This window comes from Thermobia domestica, chromosome 7 (assembly GCF_964235325.1).
Source record: "Thermobia domestica chromosome 7, izTheDome1.hap1.1, whole genome shotgun sequence".
Taxonomy (NCBI): Eukaryota; Metazoa; Arthropoda; class Insecta; order Zygentoma; family Lepismatidae; genus Thermobia; species Thermobia domestica.
Window position 1 is genome coordinate 116,227,200 of NC_137460.1, and position 25,276 is coordinate 116,252,475.

Consider the following 25,276-nt stretch of genomic DNA (forward strand, 5'->3'; position numbering starts at 1 on the left):
GGAATCCAACCCGGGACCTTTTGCACGGGGGTCGTAGGTGCTCCTAACTCTGCCATTACATCAGTTGATAACCTTACGCGCCGTATCATACATGCACGAGTCGGAATCTTTAAGACGCTTTTTGTCCACTATTTCTGGCTAATGTGCTCTCCATCTGTAATATTAACAATCTACGTGTACTACTACCTCGAGAAGGATGGACCCAGTGTTTATTTACCAAAGTCTGCTTTCCCCTTGTAAGAAAGGGTCACCTGGTGCAAGCTGGCGAGCTTGGACACTATTTAGAGAATGATTACCTATACCTGAATGATAAAAAACTTAGGTAGAAAAACCCACGACGAAAAATTATGGGAAATTAAGTGAAGTTTATTAATGAAACTCAATAAGAAACACATTTTAATATAACCGTAATCAGTCAGCACTAATTGAGAACGCCACTAAACACACCAGGCACGCGTAAGAAATAGTCGATCCATTGGGATAAATAATCTAATAATCATGTATTCAAATCTTATAAAAAGTTACGTTTTTTTCCTTTTGCGCGCATCATATTGTTTTTCAATGACTTCCAGTGCTAAACTTAAATCCACTATTACTGCTTTCTTCATGTTCACTTCCACCAGAAATGTTAGAATTAGGCATAGCTGACCATGCTCTAAATTGTATCGAAGTTTTGTCAAATTTCTAATGGATGTCAGCTAACGCGGACGTCTAGTGAACGCTTCTTCCAAGTACTACATGTATTTAAATGTTCATTTCAAACGGTTCACTCGATTTCCCGTGATGATCGGACAGATAATCACGTCACTTTTACATATTGACCTCGTATTTAATACTTGCTCCCTTTTCCCCACAAAAACGGATTTTTGAGAACATCGGAAGATGGGCTCACATATTTTAAGATAAGGTGTTTATGTCCATCTTTTCTCCTTATGATATATGCGTTAATGAATTATAGAAACAGGACTGGACCTAATGCTAAATACCGTATATTAAAAAGATAACTTCAAGTGCTTCGTCCCTTTTGCTGTGATGACAAGACACAACATTGATGTCATCACTCTTAAATATTGAGCAAAACTGATACAAACTGTCCCTATTCTCCACTTAATACTGAAATTTCTGAACACGGTCGAACACGTGCACACTCGTTTTAAATAAGGTTTTTATATATATAGTTTCATCTCACAAACGTTAGACATTCTATTTTTGCCATAAATTTTAAATCCCCTCTCCTCTGTTAGGATACGCATTTCAATAAGAATGGCGTGACAACAACCTAGTCCGAGGTAGATGTTAACTATGTTAATAAAATTCATTTCAAACAGTTCAGCCATTTTTGGTTATGATAGACAACGTTTTTTCATATATATACCATGTAAGTATAGATTAATGTGTATTGTTACTGCTTGTTATATATTTATTTAAATTATTTATTGATGTAAAAATGAGGTGTTATGTTTCATGTTTAACAATATCAAGCACTTTTCATGTTATCAACAGTCAAGTAGCGAATTTTGTGTGTAATATTTATATTATATTGAATTTAATGTGCCGCGCTAGTAAATTAAGCACGAATCTAAAATATTGTTGTTTCGGTTCTCCAGAGTTTCTTTCCTGCGTTTCTATTATTTTGTCAATAGCTTACAAACACTGACACCTGACTTTTGCATGTATAGTGTTTAACATTTCTTCCCATATACTTTTCTCAATGTTTAAATCCTTTAGGCTAAAGGAGACGAATGATTAATGAAAATAAGTTCTAGTTAAAGTAGAATTTTAATTGACTCTTAACGGGAATAGAACACAAGACTACAAGAACCAAAACCGCACACGCTAGTCACTAGACCAGCAGAACGCATGTAAAATTTATTAAAAGTATCATATAAATTCTCCATATGTATGACGACGTTTCATCGTCTGCAGGTCTGTTCCGGTCACATTGGAACATGAGTCTGACTGCTTCCAGTCCGAAATTCTTAACCAGTTTCATCACTGCTTCCCAATACCAGTATAATAATATGGTCTGTTCTACCCCAACGGGTAAGAACTGACTGTGGTCAGACACTTTTTTGTAAAAACGGAGCTCGGTTTTCTGCGGGAGCTAGTGTGTTTCGGATTTCACGTTAGGCTGTAAGTCCATGCTGCTAAATGGGACGATAAAATCAAATCAACTATTACAGCTAATAACAGACATGCTAGAATGAGCTCTGCAGACCATTTTCTTCATAGTAAACTTTTTTCGTACCAAACTGGACAAACATATATGTATAACAACAAGCGTTTTTTATTACTTTCCGAAGTATTCAAAGACCTAAAAAATGATGTGAGAATTTCAACCTCTAGCAAACAAAGTAGACTATTTTTGGCATTATTCAATTTGATCAGTTGCTACATTTGCTAAAGAAATGTTGGCAGTATATGTTCTCCCTGAAATACATGCAAAGCAAAAATATCTTTTGACTAAAAGTCCGGTGTTAGATACACTAATTTATATATTTAAAAAATAGAAAACAAAAGCTGGTTCAGTGAGCTGCTTCCTGTATTTATCGCTAATTTAGTCGGTTTCAATCAACAATATTATAACCATAGGACGTCAAACTTGTGTTGCGTTCTTCAAGGTTTAAAGTTCTTAAAGTATTTCCGTTTGTATCGAGAGTCAAATTCACGATGTATATTACAAGGTAAAGTTTCCCTATTTGTTCATGGAACTTGTATTTCAGCATATAAAGACAAGTATTTTTGCTAACTTCAAATACCTTACATTTCATTTAAGTTTATTTTATTATTAACCATTGGTTAATTCTACTATAGAATTGTTCATAATATTTTTTGTATTAACTTCGACATTTTCAAATATAAACGTATTATTTTTTGATTTCTTCATATCCCCTGGTGACATTTTGCACTATGCTGTCTGTTTCATTAAGGACTAAATGTGAATATTTTGTATTTAAACGAAAAATAAAATTAGCTATATTTAGTTTCAGAAATAAAGATGATGGAAGCCATGTGCTGACCACACAAAACAACTGAAATCTATCTCCTTGGCCATAGCTAATTATGGTCTACAATTGAAAAGAATTAAATTTATTTTTGAGCTGTGAACTTATTCATAGTTTTTATTAATAGAGAAAGCTAGAACAGTTTTAAGCTTGTAAAATTCTACTTCATCTTATAGTCCAGTCCCTGTCCATAAGACCCGTAGGAATTTTGAGGTGGACTAAGTTTCTCTTCAGATCCAAGTAAGACACGTCTCAGTGATGGAAAAAATCTTGGGTGATCATCTGGTAACCTGGGCATAAGTTGGCAAATTGGAAATTCAATATGGCGGCCATGCGAAAATGCCATATTTACCTAAAACACGAATATCTCATCATTAAATGAAGCTAGAAACTTCATTCTTGCACCGAATTCAAGATAATGAACACTGTAATCAAGAAACATTCGTTACGTCGAAACATAGTGCCGCCATTTTTAAATATGGCGGCAGGTTTTTCGAAATTTCTATTTTTTTCGTACAATATTATCATTTATTCGAAGATAACTACGAAACTATAAGAGATACCATAAACATACCTAAAATAAACGGGATAGAGCATAATGAGAGCTTTTCAACGGTACCAATATCTTTTCTCTATCTCTAAATTTGACGGAGTTATTGAAATTTTAGTAGCTCAAGGTGTTTGGCTTCAGATTAAGTTAAGAAAGGTTAAGCGCTAAAGCAAAACTATCCATGATTTTTCTGCACAAGTTTTAATGCTGATAAATTACTCTAAGATCTTACAGTGAGATTTCTAGGTAAAAGTGCAAATGGTTAATAATAATAATAATAATAATAATAATAATAATAATAATAATAATAATAATAATAATAATAATAAAATAATAATAAATCGTGGTTGTTAAAATAATAATTCAACAATTTCAGTAGAAAAAAGCAATATAATTAAAAGTGATATAAAGTTAGTACACTAATACAAATAATAATAAAAGCACCATATATATAATATAACAAAGCTTTATGAAATTACTTGGTTTTGGTTTTCTTATAATCCTGTGATGAAATATTTTGATCGGTCTCGTTGATGGCAACTAATTAAATGTTATTAATATGTTCGTTGCATATTTTGTCTACATGGATTGAGTTACAGTTCGTAACGTTACCGATTATTACAAATCATTTTGCACTTTCAGAAGGTCGTAAAACTAACAATTTTTTTTAGGCATTTGCATCGTCTTGTAGAATAGCTCTTGCAAGTACATGTTCGAATAACATCTTCTGGTAGCTCATTAATGCTAGTATCCGGTGTGAGCTATGAATCATATGCATTGTATGTCCATCCAAAATCCGTTGGATCTAATGGTTCTTCTGCGCCTAACACGGTAAAATACGAATATACCATGTAAAAGGATCTTTTCAGGTGACCCTGTAATGACGAACTGGTGCAAGGTAATTCCTGTAAGCTATGAAGACTACTTTGATTCATAATTTCAAATCGGAGAGTGTCAAATGTCTTAGATCTTGAGCCTGATTTTACAACCCTGACCAAATATTCTTCATCAAGTTCCAAGCACTTAGCACTTGGAGGAAGACTTCGTCCAAATTTGCACAGATACTTTTCCGGTTCTACCTTAAGAGCGGATATTTTGTTATCTATCTTACTGGTAACATCAGACCCTGTAAGAAAGTGTGCTGCAAGAAGGACATCTGTTGCTGCACCTATTTCGTTGACAAGTGTGTGAATTGGTATAATATCGGATCACGATTTTCGCATCCATAATTCTGAAAGTCCATTTTCATGTAGGATCTTGTAAAAATGAATCAGTAAAACAAACAAATCTGTGTCATTTGAGAGCACTACAACGCGTTGCATCCCATGCTTAACCGCATGGAAAACGTGAGGGATAATGCGTATGTCAGCCTCCTCAACAGCTACTTTGAGAGTTCCTGATATTTCCGTGAATCTCTTATCTTTGATTGATACAGCTGGAGTAGGACCACCGTCAAGCAAGACGCCACTGAGAATAGTTTCCCAATCTCGATTTATTGTAACTGTCTTCAAAAATTCAGCCAGAGCAGAATGAATCAAAACTTTGTTCTCAGATGATGCCCAAAATCTGTCCATCTGTACAGGAAGTGTTGTGGTAGTGCTTATTGATGTCAATGGTAGTGGCTGTACGGAAGATCTTTCCCTCTCAGCACTTTTGATTGATGTTGGAAGATAGCTATCAGACACATAGTCGACACGGCTAAATTTGCAGGCATTATTTACAATGGTGTCAAGTGATGTGAACAAGTCTTTAAATATGACATTTCCTTCAACTTTCAGTCTTCGAAACTGGTTCATTACATCAACTACAACACAGGTTTCGAGAGGATCATTTTTCTGGAAATTTATGGCCGTGGTATATATTATCAAAATATTCATAAGCTGAGACTTTGAGGGTTTCGTAGTGGCGCCGTTCTCATCTAGTAAGGGTGAAGGTGAAATATCATAACTAAGAATTTCTGCCATCGACAATCCTCTCTCCTTGGCAATTTCTACTTTTCTTTGAACCAGTAATTGATCCTTAATAACGCTTCTCAGTTTTCTTTTTCATCTGCATGCTAGGTTGTGTTATATTTCGAAATGTGGGAAGATTTTGTCTGTGAATGGGTGCCATCAGTGATTTCGAGCGAGATATAAACCTTTCCTGTCGGAATGTGGCAAAAGCTTCTTCTGCAGTCATCAAAAGTTGTAAAAGTTTCTTAGCACTCGATTCCGGGACACACTCATTGGTTAGAAGGTTGTGAAACTTCACTTCGCCATTCACAATATATGGATTTTTTCTGCTCTCAATGTACTGGAACATGTTTTGGATGCTTTCTTCCATTTTATTTCTGAGCCTTCCCGTTAATTCATGATGCATTTTTAACTCATAATCACACGGTATAACATTAAGAACAGACTGAAATGTTTTTCGTATGAGCAGTACTTTATGGTAAGCAAGCTCCCATTCTGCAATATATTCCTTCCTTTTTGTTTGGCCAATAATCCCTCTAGCTGATTTTTCAGAACGATTTATTGTCTGTTCGAGAGCCATGTCAATACCTACAGCATTAAATTTTCCACTTGTCCTTCGTACAAAAAATGTCCTTGTTTGAACTTGTTATATATTTCAGGATGGCGTGTTTCAAGATTCAGCATTTGCTCAAAGAATAGTGAACCCCATCTCAAATAGTTTATTCTGTCAAATACCTGAAAAACTGGAAGGATATCTTTTAGTGTTTGAAGATAGAGACTCCAATTACCTTCTCTGTCAGCTCTTATGAGGTTCTTTAAAAGACTTATTAGATGTAAGAACCCCTCAAGGAATTGACACTGCTCAGACATCCTCATCTGCTCTTCAGTGAAAACATTTTAAGGCTTCCAAAACTTCCTGTGATGCTGCAATCAGCTCTTTAAACTTTGCTTGCGCATCTTCTGTTGTTGAGTGACTCATAGCAGTAAGAACTTCTGCAACTCTTGTAGGTAACTGATAATCATCGTCAGAAGTATGCAAAAATGCTTTCCACTTTAATCTCTCCACAACTTCTGCTAACATTAACATTCCTTTGAGTGACCTTACATAATTACTCCCTTGAAGGACACTTTCAGCAACTTTAACACCAAACACGTGATTTTCGATGAGAACATTTTCTAATCAACTCCCATTTATGTACTTACCAATACAAGAAAGTAAAATTTTGGTCATATGGAAAGATCCCAAGAGCAGCACTAGGTTTGGAAATTCATTTGAAACTAACTGAATTTCTGCTGCAATATGAAAAACGCCTTCATCACATGAAATTGGCAGAGCTGGTTGATCGAGAACTGAAAGCAAGCTTTGAAAGTTTTTCATACATGAATATACAGTATCATAAGATGTTACTGGATAAGGCAAAATAGGGAGAAAACCAACTTGTTGTAGTGGAACATCAACTTCTGAAATAACAGCATGAATTCCAGACCATGTCAATGTTTTTTTTTTTTGGTTTGTTTGTTTGTTTGTCAATCCTCCAACAGCTTGCAACATACTTATCACTACCTCTTCTTTCTTGATCTCATCACACGGCAAAGTGTAAGCATCTTCAATGATTTTAAGATCCTGTGGAATGTTTAGCGGTGTTGATGGTTTCTGCTAATCTCTAATTTGTTGACATGGTAAAAGGACACCAGTTCGTTTTCTGAGTTTGCTAAGAGCTACTTCAGATAGTGGTGGCTTACTAGGATTTACACTTGGAGTTTTCTGGAATAATACCATAGCAGTATCATGCGTGCCCTGTAGACCGAAAAGGCTTGCCTCTTCGTGGTCAAAGTTGTCCATAGCACCTACAGTAAAGTTACTACTGACAAAATGACTTGGAAGTGCAAGGTTCTGTGAGCATGCCATCATAGTGTATTGTGCAAGATTATGACGAGATTCCATAACTTCATTATAGCTGACTGATATCCCAGCTTTATTGAATAATGTTATCAGCTGTTTGCTCTTACATTTTTCATGAATTGAATGGCCAGTCATTAAATGCAAAGGGGTTTTCCTTTTTCCCTTATGAACATTATAAAACATTATCTGGAAAAGGACTTTAACTCGATTTGTTATAGGAGTTTCTCTTCTATCGTTGTTGTCTTCAATTTCACTGCATTCTGCTTCTTCTTCGTCTGAGCTCATAAATGCTTGACTGTTATCATTGATGTGAGAAAACAGTGTCAATTTATCCACGTTGAATACATGAGATAAAAAGTCAATTAGCGGTTGGGGAATAGGTGTTGTCTTCCATGACTTTTCTAGTTGATTCGCATCTCCAAATTCATTGTCTAGGTTGAAGTCTGTTTCCAAAAGTGATTTTCTAATTAGCTTTCCAGCCTCTCCGACAGAAGAAACAGAACGTAGTTTGTCAGCTATTTCACCAATAGTGAGGTTTGATGAATAAACAAGTTGGGACTGGTTTCTTTGTAGTGGTTGGCAAAATTGAATAGAATCACCAAATATATTTTTCATGTATAGTTTGACCTCTTTGTTAGTAATTACATTCTCTCCAGCCTGCTTGTTAACATAATCACGAATCTCAGAAAGGGTTAGGCCATAGCCATTATTTAGAATGTTCTGAAAAAGTAGTCGACTATCCTCCATTAATTGACTTTTTGTTTTTTGGTATATATTCTTAAGGCAGAACAGGAAAAGTATATGTGCAAATTTGGACGAAGTCTTCCTCCAAGTGCTGAGTGCTTGGAGCTTGATGAAGAATATTTGGTCAGGGTTGTAAAATCAGGCTCAAGATCTAAGACATTTGACACTCTCCGATTTGAAATTATGAATCAAAGTAGTCTTCATAGCTTACAGGAATTACCTTGCACCAGTTCGTCATTACAGGGTCACCTGAAAAGATCCTTTTACATGGTATATTCGTATTTTACCGTGTTAGGCGCAGAAGAACCATTAGATCCAACGGATTTTGGATGGACATACAATGCATATGATTCATCGCTCACACCGGATACTAGCATTAATAAGCTACCAGAAGATGTTATTCGAACATGTACTTGCAAGAGCTATTCTACAAGACGATGCAAATGCCTAAAAAAAATTGTTAGTTTTACGACCTTCTGAAAGTGCAAAATGATTTGTAATAATCGGTAACGTTACGAACTGTAACTCAATCCATGTAGACAAAATATGCAACGAACATATTAATAACATTTAATTAGTTGCCATCAACGAGACCGATCAAAATATTTCATCACAGGATTGTAAGAAAACCAAAACCAAGTAATTTCATAAAGCTTTGTTATATTATAAATATGTTGCTTTTATTATTATTTGTATTACTGTACCAACTTTATATCACTTTTAATTATATTGCTTTTTTCTACTGAAATTGTTGAATTATTATTTTAACAACCACGATTTATTATTATTATTATTATTATTATTATTATTATTATTATTATTATTATTATTATTATTATTATTATTATTATTATTATTATTATTATTATTATTATGAACCATTTGCACTTTTACCTAGAAATCTCACTGTAAGATCTTAGAGTAATTTATCAGCATTAAAACTTGTGCAGAAAAATCATGGATAGTTTTGCTTTAGCGCTTAACCTTTCTTAACTTAATCTGAAGCCAAACACCTTGAGCTACTAAAATTTCAATAACTCCGTCAAATTTAAAGATAGAGAAAAGATATTGGTACCGTTGGAAAGCTCTCATTATGCTCTATCCCGTTTATTTTAGGTATGTTTATGGTATCTCTTATAGTTTCGTAGTTATCTTCGAATAAATGATAATATTGTACGAAAAAAATAGAAATTTCGAAAAACCTGCCGCCATATTTAAAAATGGCAGCACTATGTTTCGACGTGACGAATGTTTCTTGATTACAGTGTTCATTATCTTGAATTCGGTGCAAGAATGAAGTTTCTAGCTTCATTTAATGATGAGATATTCGTGTTTAAGGTAAATATGGCATTTTCGCATGGCCGCCATATTGAATTTCCAATTTGCCAACTTATGCCCGGGTTGCCAGATGATCACCCAAGATTTTTTCCATCACTGAGACGTGTCTTACTTGGATCTGAAGAGAAACTTAGTCCACCTCAAAATTCCTACGGGTCTTATGAACAGGGTCTGTATTATTATTCGTTTGGCAATACATATATAAATAAATACTTGCAGAACATCTAATCACACCTTAAGCTGTAGCCATATGTTCCTTTTTACTCGAGTCCTATCAAATCAATGGAAAAATACAAATAAGGAAGTAGTAGGAAGAAGATTCGAACGCGGGTCGTGGGAATGGGAGTTCTGCACGGATCCCATGAGCTACGGAATAAAATACACAAGTGATCTATTCTATAAATATATGGCGATAACCGTAAGTTTCATGCTGTGAAGCAACATTGTTCTTTATATTTTTATTAAGCTTTACGATATTTCTATAGTGTTTTGGGTGAACTGCAAAGAGAGAGATAATGCAGTTATCGATTTGGTTAGGGATTGAGTTTTAAAAATCTTTAAAATGTTTATTTAAATCGCGAGGTGGTTGCAAGGAAGAATGTGTACCGATTTGATTCTCATAGTAAGGGGCAAAAGATACTATCCCGCGGAAAACGCATTTTCTTATGTGACAAACAAAACGGCTAGAGTCATTACCCAAACTGATTCTCATATGAGAAGAGAACGGGACCTCACTTCTCTTTGGTCCAGTTCTGATCACCTTGACACCACTGCAAACGATGTCGCCGATGTCAAGGGAACATAACGTAGTGGCTGATAGACAACGAATCAACTCCCGTACAGTCGACGTTCCACTGAAAAGTGTTAGACATTTGCAGTCCTGTTAAATGAGTTTGCAACTGCATGCACTGATTGAAATCAGTCCCGTAGCCTGACAACCATTGTAGCGATCGTCCGCTGCTGTAGTTTACTGTAATCGACCACCATATCTTCTCTACACAACAATGTCTGTGATTCGGAAAGCTCCTTATGCATGTGGAACAAAGCTGTGGGCTATACCACATACCTCAGCCACACTCGTCTCACTTCGTCTTTATTCAAGTTGTCCAATGATTCTTCCCCGTGTCAAGTTATCCGAATGTAGTTTCTGGGTCATACTCTTCGGAGTAACACCATTTCAATGCAGCTTAGCAGCCCTCTCACTAACACATACTATCTCATCAATTTCGTTCAACCCCTTCGTGTTAAAAAGCAGACATATTTGACACTACGGTCGCACTAATTTCACAATGTCTTTCTGAGTGTGTATGTATAGGAAATCTCTAGCAACATATTGTCTTGCTTTCATTGATTTCTATCGACTACACAATATTTCAAGCATTCTTAAATTATCTCGTTCTTAATTTTTGCATAACAGTATATTTATTCTGTCCGAGTCCTTCTGAAATACATAAAACCTCAGATATTATTTAAGACATTTTGGCCTTGGTGCAAAAAGTACCGAGAAGCTGATCCTTCTGAAGCAGTTTATCGTTTTAAGAGTAGATATTATCTTGCGTCTTAACTGTTAATTCTAACCAGATAGTAGAGGTTTACTATCATTTCCGATTTCAATATTAACTGAAAGATATTGGTGCATAAGAAAAGTTTGAATATAATAAGGGTTGGTTGCATGCCAACACTAAAACTTTTGGCTGAGGAATGGAGGCTGAATAAAAAGGCATTGTTGGAATACGATTGGAAGCGGCTGCAATTTAAATTTGTACTGTTGCCCACAATATTCTCTCAAGTACATCGTAGTTATGCATGGGAAGTGATGGACAGAGAGGAATGCGAAGAATTGTTGATGTGCAGACAATAGCAGGAGATCTTCCGTTGTACAACACTTAAAATAATTAAAATTTCAGTTTTTACTTTGTTTATACTGAGACAACTCCTTCTTTTGGTGGGGGCGCGGTGCCTCAGTGGTAGAGTGTTCACCTCAGGTGCTTGAGGTCCCTGGTTTGATCCCACCTTGCTGCGTGTGGACTTTGTGGTGGACAAACACCATGCTAGTGGGTTTTCTCGGAGTTTTCCCGTTTCCTCCCAGTTTCTTCATTCCACCGTTTCGTTCATTTCTCATCATCACCGTCTGCTTTAGCCTAACCAGCATAATCGTAGGACGTAAAACTCAAAGATTTCATTTCATTTTTTTTCTTTTTGTGGTGTGTTCTTTGACCAGCCACTTTGCTAAATCTACAGACAAGTTATTTAATATGTTTTTTTTTTTTTAATTCGCGTGAGCATATATTACTCTCCTGTATAGTATTGTACAGCTCAATCAATTCGCGCATGTCTCATTTGTCGCATTACACAGTAATATGCTTGCCCGTTGGAGCAATCGTGTGCCACTGAGTCCCAAGCTCAGTGGGTATTGTCCAAGTGTACTTAGAACTACCCCTCTAAATTTTGACAGATGTATCTTGGGCCAGCCCTAAATTTGAAAGGGATGCATACAATCAATTCCCTAAATATTGAAAATTGCCAAATCTGAAAATTTAGTATAACACTATAGTACTAAGGTATGCACTTCTGTAAGTTTGGTTGGTCCACTTGTGCATTTCTATGCGTAAAAATGCTAAAAATTCCAATTTCGGAACTTTCTTATCTATTTCCCTCTTTTTTCGTGAAAGTTTACCACATTATATGGTTATATGGAAGCGTACAGGTATCTATTCTCTCTCTTTGGACTTCAGTACATTGATACTACACTATCAAATTTCAGAAGGGATGTGTTGGCCGAATTCTTAAATTTTGAAAATATCAAAAAATAAAAGTTGATAAATATTCTCTAGATTTCGAATACACATCTCTTGTAATATTTTGTAAAAATATTACAGATTTTAGAACTTGGATTTCGTAATCAGGCTGCTTTGCTGTGTAAAATATGTCAATGCCTCTAGTTTCCAGTTGTGAAATAAGTCGCCCGAATAAATTGTTATGCAAGTTATAGTATTTAATTGGATGCCTCAAATGGAATCGATCCATATATACAAATAGTAGCCCACCTCCCAATGTTCAATTTACTTTCGAAAATGCGTGATTTTTAGTTATTCTATAAATCGTGAATATGCGGTGATGCCAATGAGATTATGTCTATAGATGGTAAATTGTATTATTTTTCCAGGTACGATGGAGAAAATATTCAGTAGATCCTATAGTTTTGAACGGAGTATCTTGGGAAGATTATTATAGAATGTTATAATGTAAGTCAAGACATTCGGACATTGATTAAATTGTTAGGTACAACCAAAGAGAAAGTTCATTTCCAAGGGTGAAGTGATATTTTCTGAAGACCAATACCGAGTAAGGGATTTTGATTTGGCAAATACAGGAATGGGCGGCTTGTCCCAATAATGATGTACAATGATTCAAGTTACAAGCGCTGAGGAAAACAAAATGAACCCAAATCTGGGTTGTGTGTGCTGATGGTAAGACACACACTATGCAGTGAAATGTATTGGCAATATATACAAGTAGATATCACTTTAATTTAAGAGAACAAAACTGAAGGTTGATGAGCTATTAAAGTTTCTAGAAGAAGTAAAATAGGTATCATTGAAGTAGTTGATATATTCCTTCAAATGAAAATCGGAGGAGTAACCATGCTGTGATTAATGGAAATTTTCGAAACGAATGACTGCGTGTAAACAAAGTAATATCAAACTTCGTATCAGGTTGTGTACTCAAAGTTGTGCTTGACAGTGAACCCTACTAAGGGGCTGACCTGGACCCCCTAAAACTTTGTTACCTATCTAAAACAATATATATGTATTATCTACACCAAAGTACACTTACCGGGAATCCGCCCGTACGGATCCTTTTTAATCTTACTAATTCCGCCAAACATTTGTACTCTTTCTTAATATAACGATACCTGTTTTAGAAGAGAACATAGTGTAAATTCATTACATTATACTATATCTGTCCTCTTTTCGTAAAAACAGTCTAGTTTTATTTATTTCCTCTGACAATCTGTAGTGACAATACTTGAAATTTCCTTGTCGTTTTTGAGGTATAGAGTAACACCAGCTCAATACTACTAAGTAGTAAGACATAATGTTTTGTAAATCATATTTCGTGCAAAATGGTTATCTGTCAAATTGAGGCTTAATACAGGCTTAGTTCAGAACACTTCTTGATTCATATTTATTCACGATCTCTGTTGAGTTATCTTGTATTGAAATTTGGAAAGCTTGGAAAAGCAGATAGTCAAATATAAATTATTTTATTTGTTCAGTGTTTTGTTGTGTTATGATGATTTCGGAGATCAGTTTAGACCTGCATTAAGGCATACGACATGAGCCAGCGTAAATTACTAATTATTTTAGTAAAGTTCCCACATTTCTGAACATCGATACCGATTTACAAAGAACATTGCCATCTCAGTTTACAGAAACATAAATTTGCAAAATTTACAGAAAACATATATAATACTATTTCAAAAGAGGAATATATAAGCAATCAAAATGTATAGGAATCTTACGTGTGACATTCTTAATGATATTTTTAAAAACAGCAATCCAAAGTATACGATTCTAAGCACGTAATAGTCCATAGGAAGATATGAACTGAATTTTCATGTGAATGCAAAGAGTTAAGTCGTGTTTCGTAGGGACAAAGCTGTCTAACACGTAATCCATCTAGTGACAAGACGAACACAGTGTTTCTACTATCTTCGCTTACGCCGGCGCTGACGGGCCTGCACCCTTTGGACAAATCACTCTACTACGTGGGCTCACCAACACCGCCCTGCCCTGATTCTGCTAGATAGTATTCACGCTTTTCAGTGGTCACCTAGCACAAACCTTTTTTTTTTTTTTTTGCATTGTAGTTTCTGACATACACCTAACGCTGTAATTATACACCCTACTCTAAAACGAATCTATTCCCAGGGTAACCCAGGGTACCCAGAGTATTTTTCCTATAATAATTAGTCATAAACTACTATGACTGCATTTACTGATAAAATATTTGGTACATATCGATACATGAAGTTATGCATGTTTACTTAAACTGGAATAGAGTGCAAAATACAAGAAACTTAGAAGTTTAAACTTCCACAGGTAACAGAAGCTGCAGTAGTACTAACGAGGTGTCGAAAAAGGACAGATACGTACTCAAAGTACACTTATTTCCATTGCTTAACGTGCGTCAAAAGTTCTAATTGTTTTAACTGTAATTGAGAATGAATACATATAAGTGGAAACCTTGTTCCAGTCACCTATAACGCCTTTGTTATTTAATAAATAATAGTTTTGTAATATAGTAACTTTAATTTAAAAATTGATAAAAATTGTCTATGAAGATATAAGATGGTGGATGAATCTGTTCAGAACTAGAGTTCTTCTCAATAAAAACTAACGCCAGTAAGTAAATGAAGAGGCAGCAACATAAAAACTAATACTTTTTCTCCCCAGCTGGGGTGAGAGTGTGTGTGTAAAAACGTGACACCAAGAAAGCAACGGTAGCTACGTGTATTGTGTTAATATCGCATTAATCTACATATAATAATGTTCATCTAGCAACTTTGTTTGTATTTTTTGAATTCATATAATTTTGTGTGTTATGAAATACAAATATATTGAAGTCTCAAGCAACGTCGAAGAATTATTAAGAAACCAGCGCCTACACAAGGATTACATCGACCAAATGGTCCTCCGAGCCGGATCAGAATTCTACAGTGCAGTTAACAAGGTAGGTAGTGAGTGCATATTTCAATACAATATTATCCTTGTATCACTTATACAAAATAAGCCTGTAAAAGCAAAGCCTCATTTAGAACGTAAGTGTTAAAAGTGTATTTAATTTGAGTGAAGCATGACGGACAGAATGAAAGAATTAGTTTTCAAGAGAGGTCAAATTAAGGCCAAACTCACTCGTTTTAAACCTTTTGTAGATAGTTTTACAGAAGATCAGAATATTACGCAGTTAGTGTTACGTTACGAGAAAATAAAACAGTGGTATGATGAATTTGATGCAATACAATCCGAAATAGAAATGTTACAGGGTTCATCAGAAATTGATCAGGAAACGCAAGAAAGAGAGCAATTCGAGAATACTTATTTTGATTTAGCAGCTTAGACGGAAGTGTTCATAAATCAACACAGCTCCAGTGCAAAGAAAAATGAAAACAATGAATCAAGCAATTCTAATCCATCAGTTAGGTTGCCGGTGATAAACCTTCCGACCTTTTCTGGAAGCTGCGATGAGTGGTTGTCGTTCTATGACACGTTTCAGGCATTAATACATAACAATAGCACATTGCAGCCAGTCCAAAGGTTTCATTATTTACGTTCTTCTTTACGTGGGGAGGCTCTTGAAGTAATACAAGCCTTGGAAATTTCTTCTGAAAACTATGACGTAGCATGGACTTTACTCAAAGAACGTTTTGAAAACAAAAAGTATATTGTTAACAAACACGTCAAAGCTTTATTTGAAATGCCAATGGTGGAACGTGAGTCGGCTGTTTCGCTTAAATCTCTTTTAGACAGCACAGTAAAACATTTGAGGGCTTTAAAATCATTAGGTCAACCAACAGAAAGCTGGGATGCATTACTTATATATTTGATTGAGACCAAACTAGACAATACAACACATAAGGAGTGGGAGAAAACACAATCAACGAATGAATTACCGAGCATGTCACAGCTGACACAATTTTTACAGCAGCGTTGCCAAGTCTTAGACGCAGTTGATAATAAGCGTAGACCTAAAGAGACACCCTCAGTTCCAAATAACAAATATCAACAAACAAATAAGGCAGGCAAAAAGAGTTCTTACTCAACGACAGCACACGTAACGTATTCCGACAACAATGCATGTCCCAGCTGTAAAGGCTCCCACAAATTATTTCAATGCCAGTCATTGTTGAGAAAATCTATAGGAGATAGAATTAAAGAAGTTAAACGTCTTTCTTTGTGTATAAATTGTCTCAAACGAGCGCATAAGGCAAATGAGTGCTTATCAGGTAATTGTAAAATATGCAATAAAAAGCATAACACATTACTGCACTACTCGCGTTGTCCATCGCCCACTAGAGCGAATGAACCACAAGATGAAAGGGAAATAGGTCAAGGTCAAAACACGCTCGCTGCAACAACATCTCTCGAGCAGGAATATGAAGGTAAGAATATTCGTTCTACAAACAGTGTACCGCAGAATCTTAGGAGACCACCAAGCGTTATGCTATCCACAGCTGTAGTATATGTTAAAGATAAACTGGGTAATTTTCAAATGTGTCGAACACTTCTCGATTGTGCTTCTCAGTCCAATTTTCTAACAAACAGAATGGTTCAATTATTGGGACTAACAAAGAGTAATAGCGTTGTACACATAAATGGTATAGGTAATGCTAATACAAGGTCTTGCCATAGCGTTCAGGCTACAATTAAGTCAAGATATAACAATTATTCAGCCACATTAGACTTCATCATATTGCCGCAAATATCACAAGACTTGCCTATGGTTCGTGTAGACACGTCATCGTGGGAAATACCTTCCAACATTGAATTAGCAGATCCTAGCTTCAACATACCACAGCCTATTGACATGTTATTGGGGGCGGAAGTATTCTTTGATCTACTTTGTGAAGGGCAAATAAAACTCAAGGCAGGGTATCCAACCTTGCACAAAACATTGTTTGGCTGGATTGTAGCGGGAAAAATAGACAATCAACCACACATTTCGACAAATGTGTGTCACCTCTCCACAACAGAAAAAATACACGAGCAATTACAAAAATTCTGGACGATAGAAGAATGTTCAACAAAACATCCATTAAGTCAAGAGCAGGCAGAATGTGAAAGACACTTCAAAGAAACACACCGGAGAGACGAGACTGGGAGATTCGTCGTCAGACTTCCCTTTAAAGAAAATGTGAGGAATCTTGGTAAATCCAAGGAGATTGCAACGAGAAGACTTTATTCAATGGAAAAAAGGCTTATGAAGGATCCTGAGAAAAAAAGGGCATATATAGCGTTCATGAAAGAGTACGAAGATTTGGGCCATATGGAAGAAATAACTAGAGCAGAGAGCGATACAATGATGCCAGACTACTATCTTCCCCATCATTGCGTAATGAAGGAGACCAGTACTACTACCAAATTCAGGGTTGTATTTGATGCATCGTGCAAAACAACTTCTGGACTTTCATTAAATGACACGATGAGAGTCGGGCCTACAATCCAAGAAGAATTATTTTCCATAACAGCAAGATTCAGGCAACATCAATACGTCGTGACAGCTGATATAGAGAAGATGTATCGCAACATTAGGGTACATGATTCAGATGCAAACTACCAGAAAATACTGTGGAGAGAAAACCCTCAAGAAGCAATAAAGATATATCGACTCAAAACTGTAACATATGGTACTGCAGCAGCTCCTTTTCTAGCCACTAGATGTCTTCAGCAACTAGCCATAGAAGAGAAGAAGAATTTCCCTAAGGCAGCAGAAGTTGTAATGAGGGATTTCTATATTGATGATCTTCAAACAGGGACAAACACGAAGAAGGAACTACATGAATTACAAGGTCAACTCACAACTCTTCTGCAAAGAGGTGGTTTTTGTTTGAGAAAATGGTGTAGCAACGACACTTCAGTGCTTTCAAAAATACCCAGTGAACTTCAAGAATCAAATTTCACCATTCAACCAAATGATGATTGCATCACAAGAAGTTTAGGATTGTTGTGGAATCCCATTAAAGGCACATTTTCTTTCTCTGTCAAACCAAGAAACAACCCTCAACAAATCACGAAGAGGACTATTCTTGCTACAGTAGCGAGCATATTTGATCCCTTAGGATTAATAGGACAAGTTATTCTTAAGGCAAAAATATTTCTGCAACGTTTGTGGGAATTAAAATTGAATTGGGATGAAGAAGTTCCAGCTCCATTGCATTCAGAGTGGGAAACTTTTGAGCAGCAACTTCAAGAGTTGCAATCACTACATGTTCAGCAGAAGGTTATTCAAGAAACACAATCGCAGGTAGAAATTCACGGATTTTGCGACGGATCTCAGAATGGATATGGAGCTTGTATATATGTAACATCTAATACAAAAAATGGAAAATTCACAGCGAACTTACTGTGTTCAAAATCTCGAGTAGCACCTTTGAAGAAGACAACTATTCCTCGCCTAGAACTTTGTGCAGCTTTGTTACTTGCACAGCTAACTCAGAAAGTAATACAAGCATTACACTGCAAGATCGATAAGGTTGTTTTATGGTCAGATTCCACCATTGTATTAGCATGGATAAGAGGACCTTGTTCTCAATGGAAGACGTATGTTGCAAATCGTGTAGCGGAAATTCAACAGCTGACTTGTAACTATGAATGGAGACACATCAGAACAGAGGAGAATCCAGCAGATCATATATCGAGAGGATTAACACCGTCAGAAATTCTTGATAATGAATTATGGTGGCATGGGCCTTCATGGCTATCTGAGAAATTAGACTCACAGACGAGGGAAGATGTTTGTGACCTAAGCGATGTTCCCGAGCGACGAAAAAATACAGCAGTAATGGTTAAACAACACCGTGTCAACTCTTAGACAGATATTCATCATTAAGAAAATTGCAACGTGTAACTGCTTATTGCCTACGATTCACACACAACATGAGAAGATCTAATTGTGACAGACAGCATGGACATCTTACAGTAAGTGAATTACATGAAGCACTCGAATGTCTTATTAAACTATCACAACAACAAGCATTTCACAAGGAATTAAATGCATTGAGATCAGGAAAGGAAGTCGACAACCAAAGTCAACTGAGAAATTTGAACCCATACTTGGATGAGAGGCAAATCATCAGAGTCGGAGGAAGATTAAATGCAGCAGATCTTACTGAAGGACAGAAACATCCTATTGTACTTCCAGCTAACTGCAACTTGACAAAGTTAATCGCTCAAGAAGAACATAAGAAGCTATTGCATGCCGGGCCTCAATTATTGTTATCATCCTTGCGACAATCATATTGGCCAATACGTGGACGAAACTTGGTTCGTCAAGTTGTGCATCAGTGTGTCACATGTTTCAGAAACAATCCTAAAGATGGTAAACAGATGATGGGAGATCTACCAGCTGACAGAGTTCAACCAACAAGACCATTTCTTCACAGCGGCGTTGACTACTGTGGGCCCATTTACCTTAAATCGAGTAACCGACGGGGAGCCAAACTCCATAAGGCATATATAGCACTTTTCGTGTGTTTTGCGACTAAGGCGGTTCACATTGAACTTGTTAGTGATCTAACTACAGAGGCGTTTATTGGAGCATTAAAGCGATTCATGGCTCGTCGAGGAAAATGCGCTAAACTGTATTCTGACAATGCAAGTAACTTCGTTGGTGCAAAAAGGGAACTACAAGAATTGAAGACTTTATTTGAATCAGAATACCATAAAGAAAAATTACATAATTTTCTAGCAGCTGATAACATCACGTGGGTTTTTGTTCCAGCAAGATCACCAAACTTCGGAGGCTTATGGGAATCATCAATTAAATCTCTCAAATACCATTTAAAGAGAGCTGTGGGAAATGCTTCACTCACCTACGAAGAGATGAACACTATTTTGACACTGATTGAGGCTTGCTTAAACTCTAGACCCTTAACACCATTATCAAATGATCCAAACGACCTACATCCTTTAACACCTGGTCATTTCCTAATAGGCGACGCACTCACTACCATGTCAGAACCTAACTTGAAAAATATTCCTGTCAACAGACTTTCGAGATGGCAATACATACAACAACTTCATCAGCAATTTTGGTCCAGATGGTCAAAGGAGTATCTATCAAGTCTTCTAGAACGATCCAAATGGAGAAGAAAATTTCACAATCTTCTGGAAGGTGATTTGGTGCTCATCAAGGAAGATAACATTCCACCTCTAAAATGGAAAACTGACGTATTGTGCAATTGTTTCCTGGGAAGGACGGAATAGTACGAGTGGCGACAGTGAAAACTACCAGAGGTACAACAACAAGATCTATTCGTCAATTGTGCCCGCTTCCTAAGGAGAGTTAATGTGTTGGTGTATTCATAGTGTGTACATTGTGTGATTCATAGTGTTGTGTTGTGTATGCATTATTCTGTTTATGTTTATATCATTCATTCATAACTTATGTTATCTATTGTTGTGTATATTAAGTTCATGAACCAAATTAATCATTCATAGATTTGTTGAAGGAATTCCTTCAAGGCGGGCGGTATGTTCAGAACTAGAGTTCTTCTCAATAAAAACTAACGCCAGTAAGTAAATGAAGAGGCAGCAACATAAAAACTAATACTTTTTCTCCCCAGCTGGGGTGAGAGTGTGTGTGTAAAAACGTGACACCAAGAAAGCAACGGTAGCTACGTGTATTGTGTTAATATCGCATTAATCTACATATAATAATGTTCATCTAGCAACTTTGTTTGTATTTTTTGAATTCATATAATTTTGTGTGTTATGAAATACAAATATATTGAAGTCTCAAGCAACGTCGAAGATTTATTAAGAAACCAGCGCCTACACAAGGATTACATCGACCAGAATCTATGTCCAAGTTTACAAGGAAACGATCTCATAATTCATAATATGCAAATATGTAGAATGTATTATGTTCCTGTGCACTAAACATGATCGTTGGGCGTAGCAGTAAATTAAATAAAACAAAACTACACTTCAACACATTGTTTATATATTTTGTGTTGAGATGAATGTTTAGTTTGTAATATGATTTTGAATAATAATATTCTCACTAAACACGGAAACTAGTAACTGTTTTACTAATACATCAAATATTATATAAATAGAACTAGTTCATGCGACATTTTCTCAGGACACAATAACACTTGAATAATGTAGGAAGTACTCAAATATTATCTTTAATAAAATTTTTGCCATACTTGCATTTCTTTTAAACATGACATGTAGTTTATGCAGCTTGACTGTATTAATTAGGCTATCGGTGCCATAATCATTTATATCTGAATTGCAGACATTATGCTCACATAATTAAATCTCTCTCTCTCTCTCTCTCTCTCTCTATATATATATATATATATATATATATATATATATATATATATATATATATATATATATGTATGTATGTATGTATGTATTGCTCTGTGCAATCGTTAGATCTCCAGCTCAAATCCCGAGTCCGTGTATCCTGATTGGACTAGCTCATTTTCTCAGATGTATCAGGTTAATGAATGATAGTACTTCCAAATATACTTTCAACATGGTGCTTGGTTGGCCGGCTTTTTAAAAAAATTATTTTGCTTGTTAATTTTTTTTATATTTTGGAAAATTCTCTAATCTCGTGAGTACTCAAATACAAAAATAACCTTAATGTAGAATAATATCTAAGTCTGAATTTATCCAGTTTAATTCAGCCATACAGAAGATGACGTCTGAAAAACAGCCTCAGCTATCACAGTAAGTGAGCGTTGAATTCATTATAAGGACTAAATGGTTCGACATACTTTTTCAGATAACTCTATTCACAGTATTATTGTATTGTCATAAGTGATAGGTTTAAGTGCAAATTTTCATTTTTCGCTTCAATTTTGTGGTATAAAATATATTTTTAATAAAAATAGCCTTTGATTTCACGGAGGACTGCAAATAATTATCAGTCGCTGAAGATGATCCATTACATCAGAAAAATTAAGAAACATTGTTCTAAACTGTTATGTTCTTCAAATCGAAATACTGTATTTTATTTCACTACGTCAATCGTAGGTAGAATGCCTCTATTAAACAATTCTACAATGCAATATTCAGTTGCTTGTAGTATCATACTTGGGGGAAATCTGTAAGTTTCACGTCCCATGGTTATGCCGGCTAGGCTAATAGAGACGGTGATTATGAGAATTGAAAGAAATGATGGAATGAAGAAAGTGGGAGGTAACGGGAGTACCCTTAGAAAACCCATGCACACTGTGTTTGTCCACCACAAAGTTCACATGGCGCGAACTGCATACTTGGGGAGATCATTTGTGAAGAGAAGGAGAGGCAATTCCCTTTCCTGTCTTTAAGAAATACGTATGGTTTAATCAATTGTATAGTAACATACTAATTAAAAGAAATCCGGAATTTCTTGTACTAACTGAATAATCTTGTCCCTTTCCAGCAAAATCTGCAATGCTGTAAAAATACAACCTATGAAAATGTTTCAGAAATTCAGAAAGGAATACAGTATAGTTATAGTAATGATTTGATAACCTCTTATTCTTAAAATGCACATGGTTATATCTTCAATATGACCAAAAAATCATCTATTTCCAATCTAGGAACTCCCTCATAAACATTGATAATTTAGTTTGCTTTCCATTGGGTCAGCATATGCAATTAATTATCGTTCTCCTTTTTCTTTCCTTTTTTTTAATGTTTTATATTCTACTACGGCGAGGTGCTGTAACATAGCGCCGCTCAAAAGTTAATTTGACAAAGTGTGAACGATGGATGGAGATCCAGTATGTAGAGTGCAATCAAATCGCATACATTGAGCTCGCGTACTTGAAGTGTACACTTGGCATTTTTGGACACATGCATGGTGTGATCTTAAGCTTGACGATTGATTTCATCACCAAAAAGTGTAAATATTTCTAATGTACAAGCATGTGTAACATTAGATATTTCATCAATACTATAATATCCAACACAATAAATTAGATGTTTTTTTCTTTGTGGGACATTAGTAGTGTACTAGATGAAGTGCATACTAGAATACATGCAAAAATACAAACATGAAATTTGAAAAATAGTTTAATATATTTTTGACTGAGACCTTCCTCCCCAACAAAATTTTATTGGTGTACATTTAACTCTACCTTCCTGTACACTAAAGTAAAACGCCAACACGGCAAGGACTACGAAAAATTAAACTTTCTCTTTCCGATTCTGAAAATATATCACATTATACCGTAGTTTATTTTGATATTTATTTATTTCTGATTTTTATTTATGATAAAAATGAAATGAAATCTTTCAGTTTTACGTCCCACGTTTATGTTTATTTATGAAATGTGCACAAAGTTATAACGAACGTTTTGGAACGTTTTTCTCAAGGAAAATGACATATCAGAAGAACTCTCTCTCTCTCTCTTGATTCTACAGAAGCCAACGGATTATTCTATATTCTAGGATCAATAACAAAATATCAATAAAGTGAATAAAACAATTTTCGTCGGAATTGTAGATACATCTAGAAGAGTCTGAAATAAAATGTATTATAGTATGTAATACTGCACATTAGACATATTAATGAAATGTTTATTTATCAATACCGAAAAAACTATTATTTTGATAGAATCAACAAATAGGGGATGCAAAAATAATGCGACCAAAACCTGGAATTGTCCTGGGCAAAACGGGACATAAACTTATTATTGTCTAAAACTATTTTTTTTTTAATCTTCTAGTTTAATTTACTACGATTATGCCCTTTATGCTAAGGGAGAGGGATGATTAAGGCAACTGATGATGGAAGAATCGGTGAAATCAAAATGTGGGAGGAAACGGAAGTACCTCGAGAAAACCTACGAACACTTTCAAATTATGGACTGTAATGCACTATCAATAGGTTTTCATAATAATCGTTAGCTTTATTATTGGCTTCCACTTTCTAATAATCGCCAATGCCACAAAAGTTAGTTTAACAATTATTCAATTTCATTCAACCAAAATATATTAGGATCTCGTTGATCTGGCTCTTTGTAGTAAGGCTTTTTAGATACGGGCTTAACGTTTGTATAGTCTAATTTGTTGTTCACGTTATGATAGTGTAATGACTCCATATAAATATTGCAGTTGTTAAATTTCATAGTTGAGAATGTGATTTCCTAAATGGATTAGAGATATCTTCTCAGAAAACTACTGCTGCTGACTATAACATAAACTATGCTGCTATTTATAATATCAAATGAAAGGGAATCAAATTCGATAGTACCTATGCAAAGCGACAACAAAAATGTTCCCACGTAAGAGAGAAAATAAGCCACCATTTTATGTAGGTAAAGGTGATTTTTTTTAGGTGCTCCATGTTAAAGGAAAAAGGCAGTAACATTTAATTAAGTCCCTAGTGGAAACGAAATATGTGAGCGAGTGTTGGCTATGAAACTAGGAAATGATATGGCGTCGGCAGTTAGCAGTCATCGGTAAAAGTTGTTCAGTGAACGAAAAAGATGCAGAGTTGAAAAGAAGTTGAAGATGATGATGATAGAAAAGAAGGCTTAACTCCTACTGCCTTGTACAAGGCTGATGAAAGTAGCTTCTCTTTCGTAGTTGCCCCTTCTAAGAGTCCTATCATGGTACCGACAACTGAAAGGAAACTCGACAGCTGAAAGGAATCAGCAAAACAGAGAGAGTGTCACATTAATGGCCTAAATACGCATACCTAAAATGATTTTAGCTTTTACAGTAACCGGGTGTTTTTACTAATTCATCACATCTCTGAGCAAGAAATACCGCGTTAGCAAGAGTGAAATGTATTTTATTTATTGTCAAATAATTAAGTCTTATGCACATTTTTACTTATGTAACTTTCAATAATCTTACTTATCGCGACATTATGATACGAAAAAGTAAAAGTGTGTAGTGGTTTTATAGAACAGAGGGGAGGAAATTATAAAAATATTAAGAACAGAAGAATCAATTCTTGCTACAAGGTAGGGCAAAATCTAGCTACTAAGTAAGTGTAAATAGATACTGAAGGAAAACAAACGTGGTGTTCTAATTTAAATTTT

The 25,276-nt window shown here is 35.5% G+C and overlaps 2 protein-coding genes across 2 annotated transcripts; both read left to right on the top strand.

Moving 5' to 3' along the window:
- The first annotated feature begins 15,972 nt into the window (after positions 1–15,972).
- On the top strand, positions 15,973–19,086 carry LOC145689300 (uncharacterized). The gene has a single exon (XM_081763441.1). It carries the CDS (start codon positions 15,973–15,975, stop codon positions 19,084–19,086), a length of 3,114 nt encoding a protein of 1,037 aa, XP_081619567.1.
- A 65-nt stretch (positions 19,087–19,151) lies between these two features.
- LOC145689301 (uncharacterized) lies at positions 19,152–20,480 on the top strand. The gene has a single exon (XM_081763442.1). It carries the CDS (start codon positions 19,152–19,154, stop codon positions 20,478–20,480), a length of 1,329 nt encoding a protein of 442 aa, XP_081619568.1.
- Positions 20,481–25,276: the final 4,796 nt, after the last annotated feature.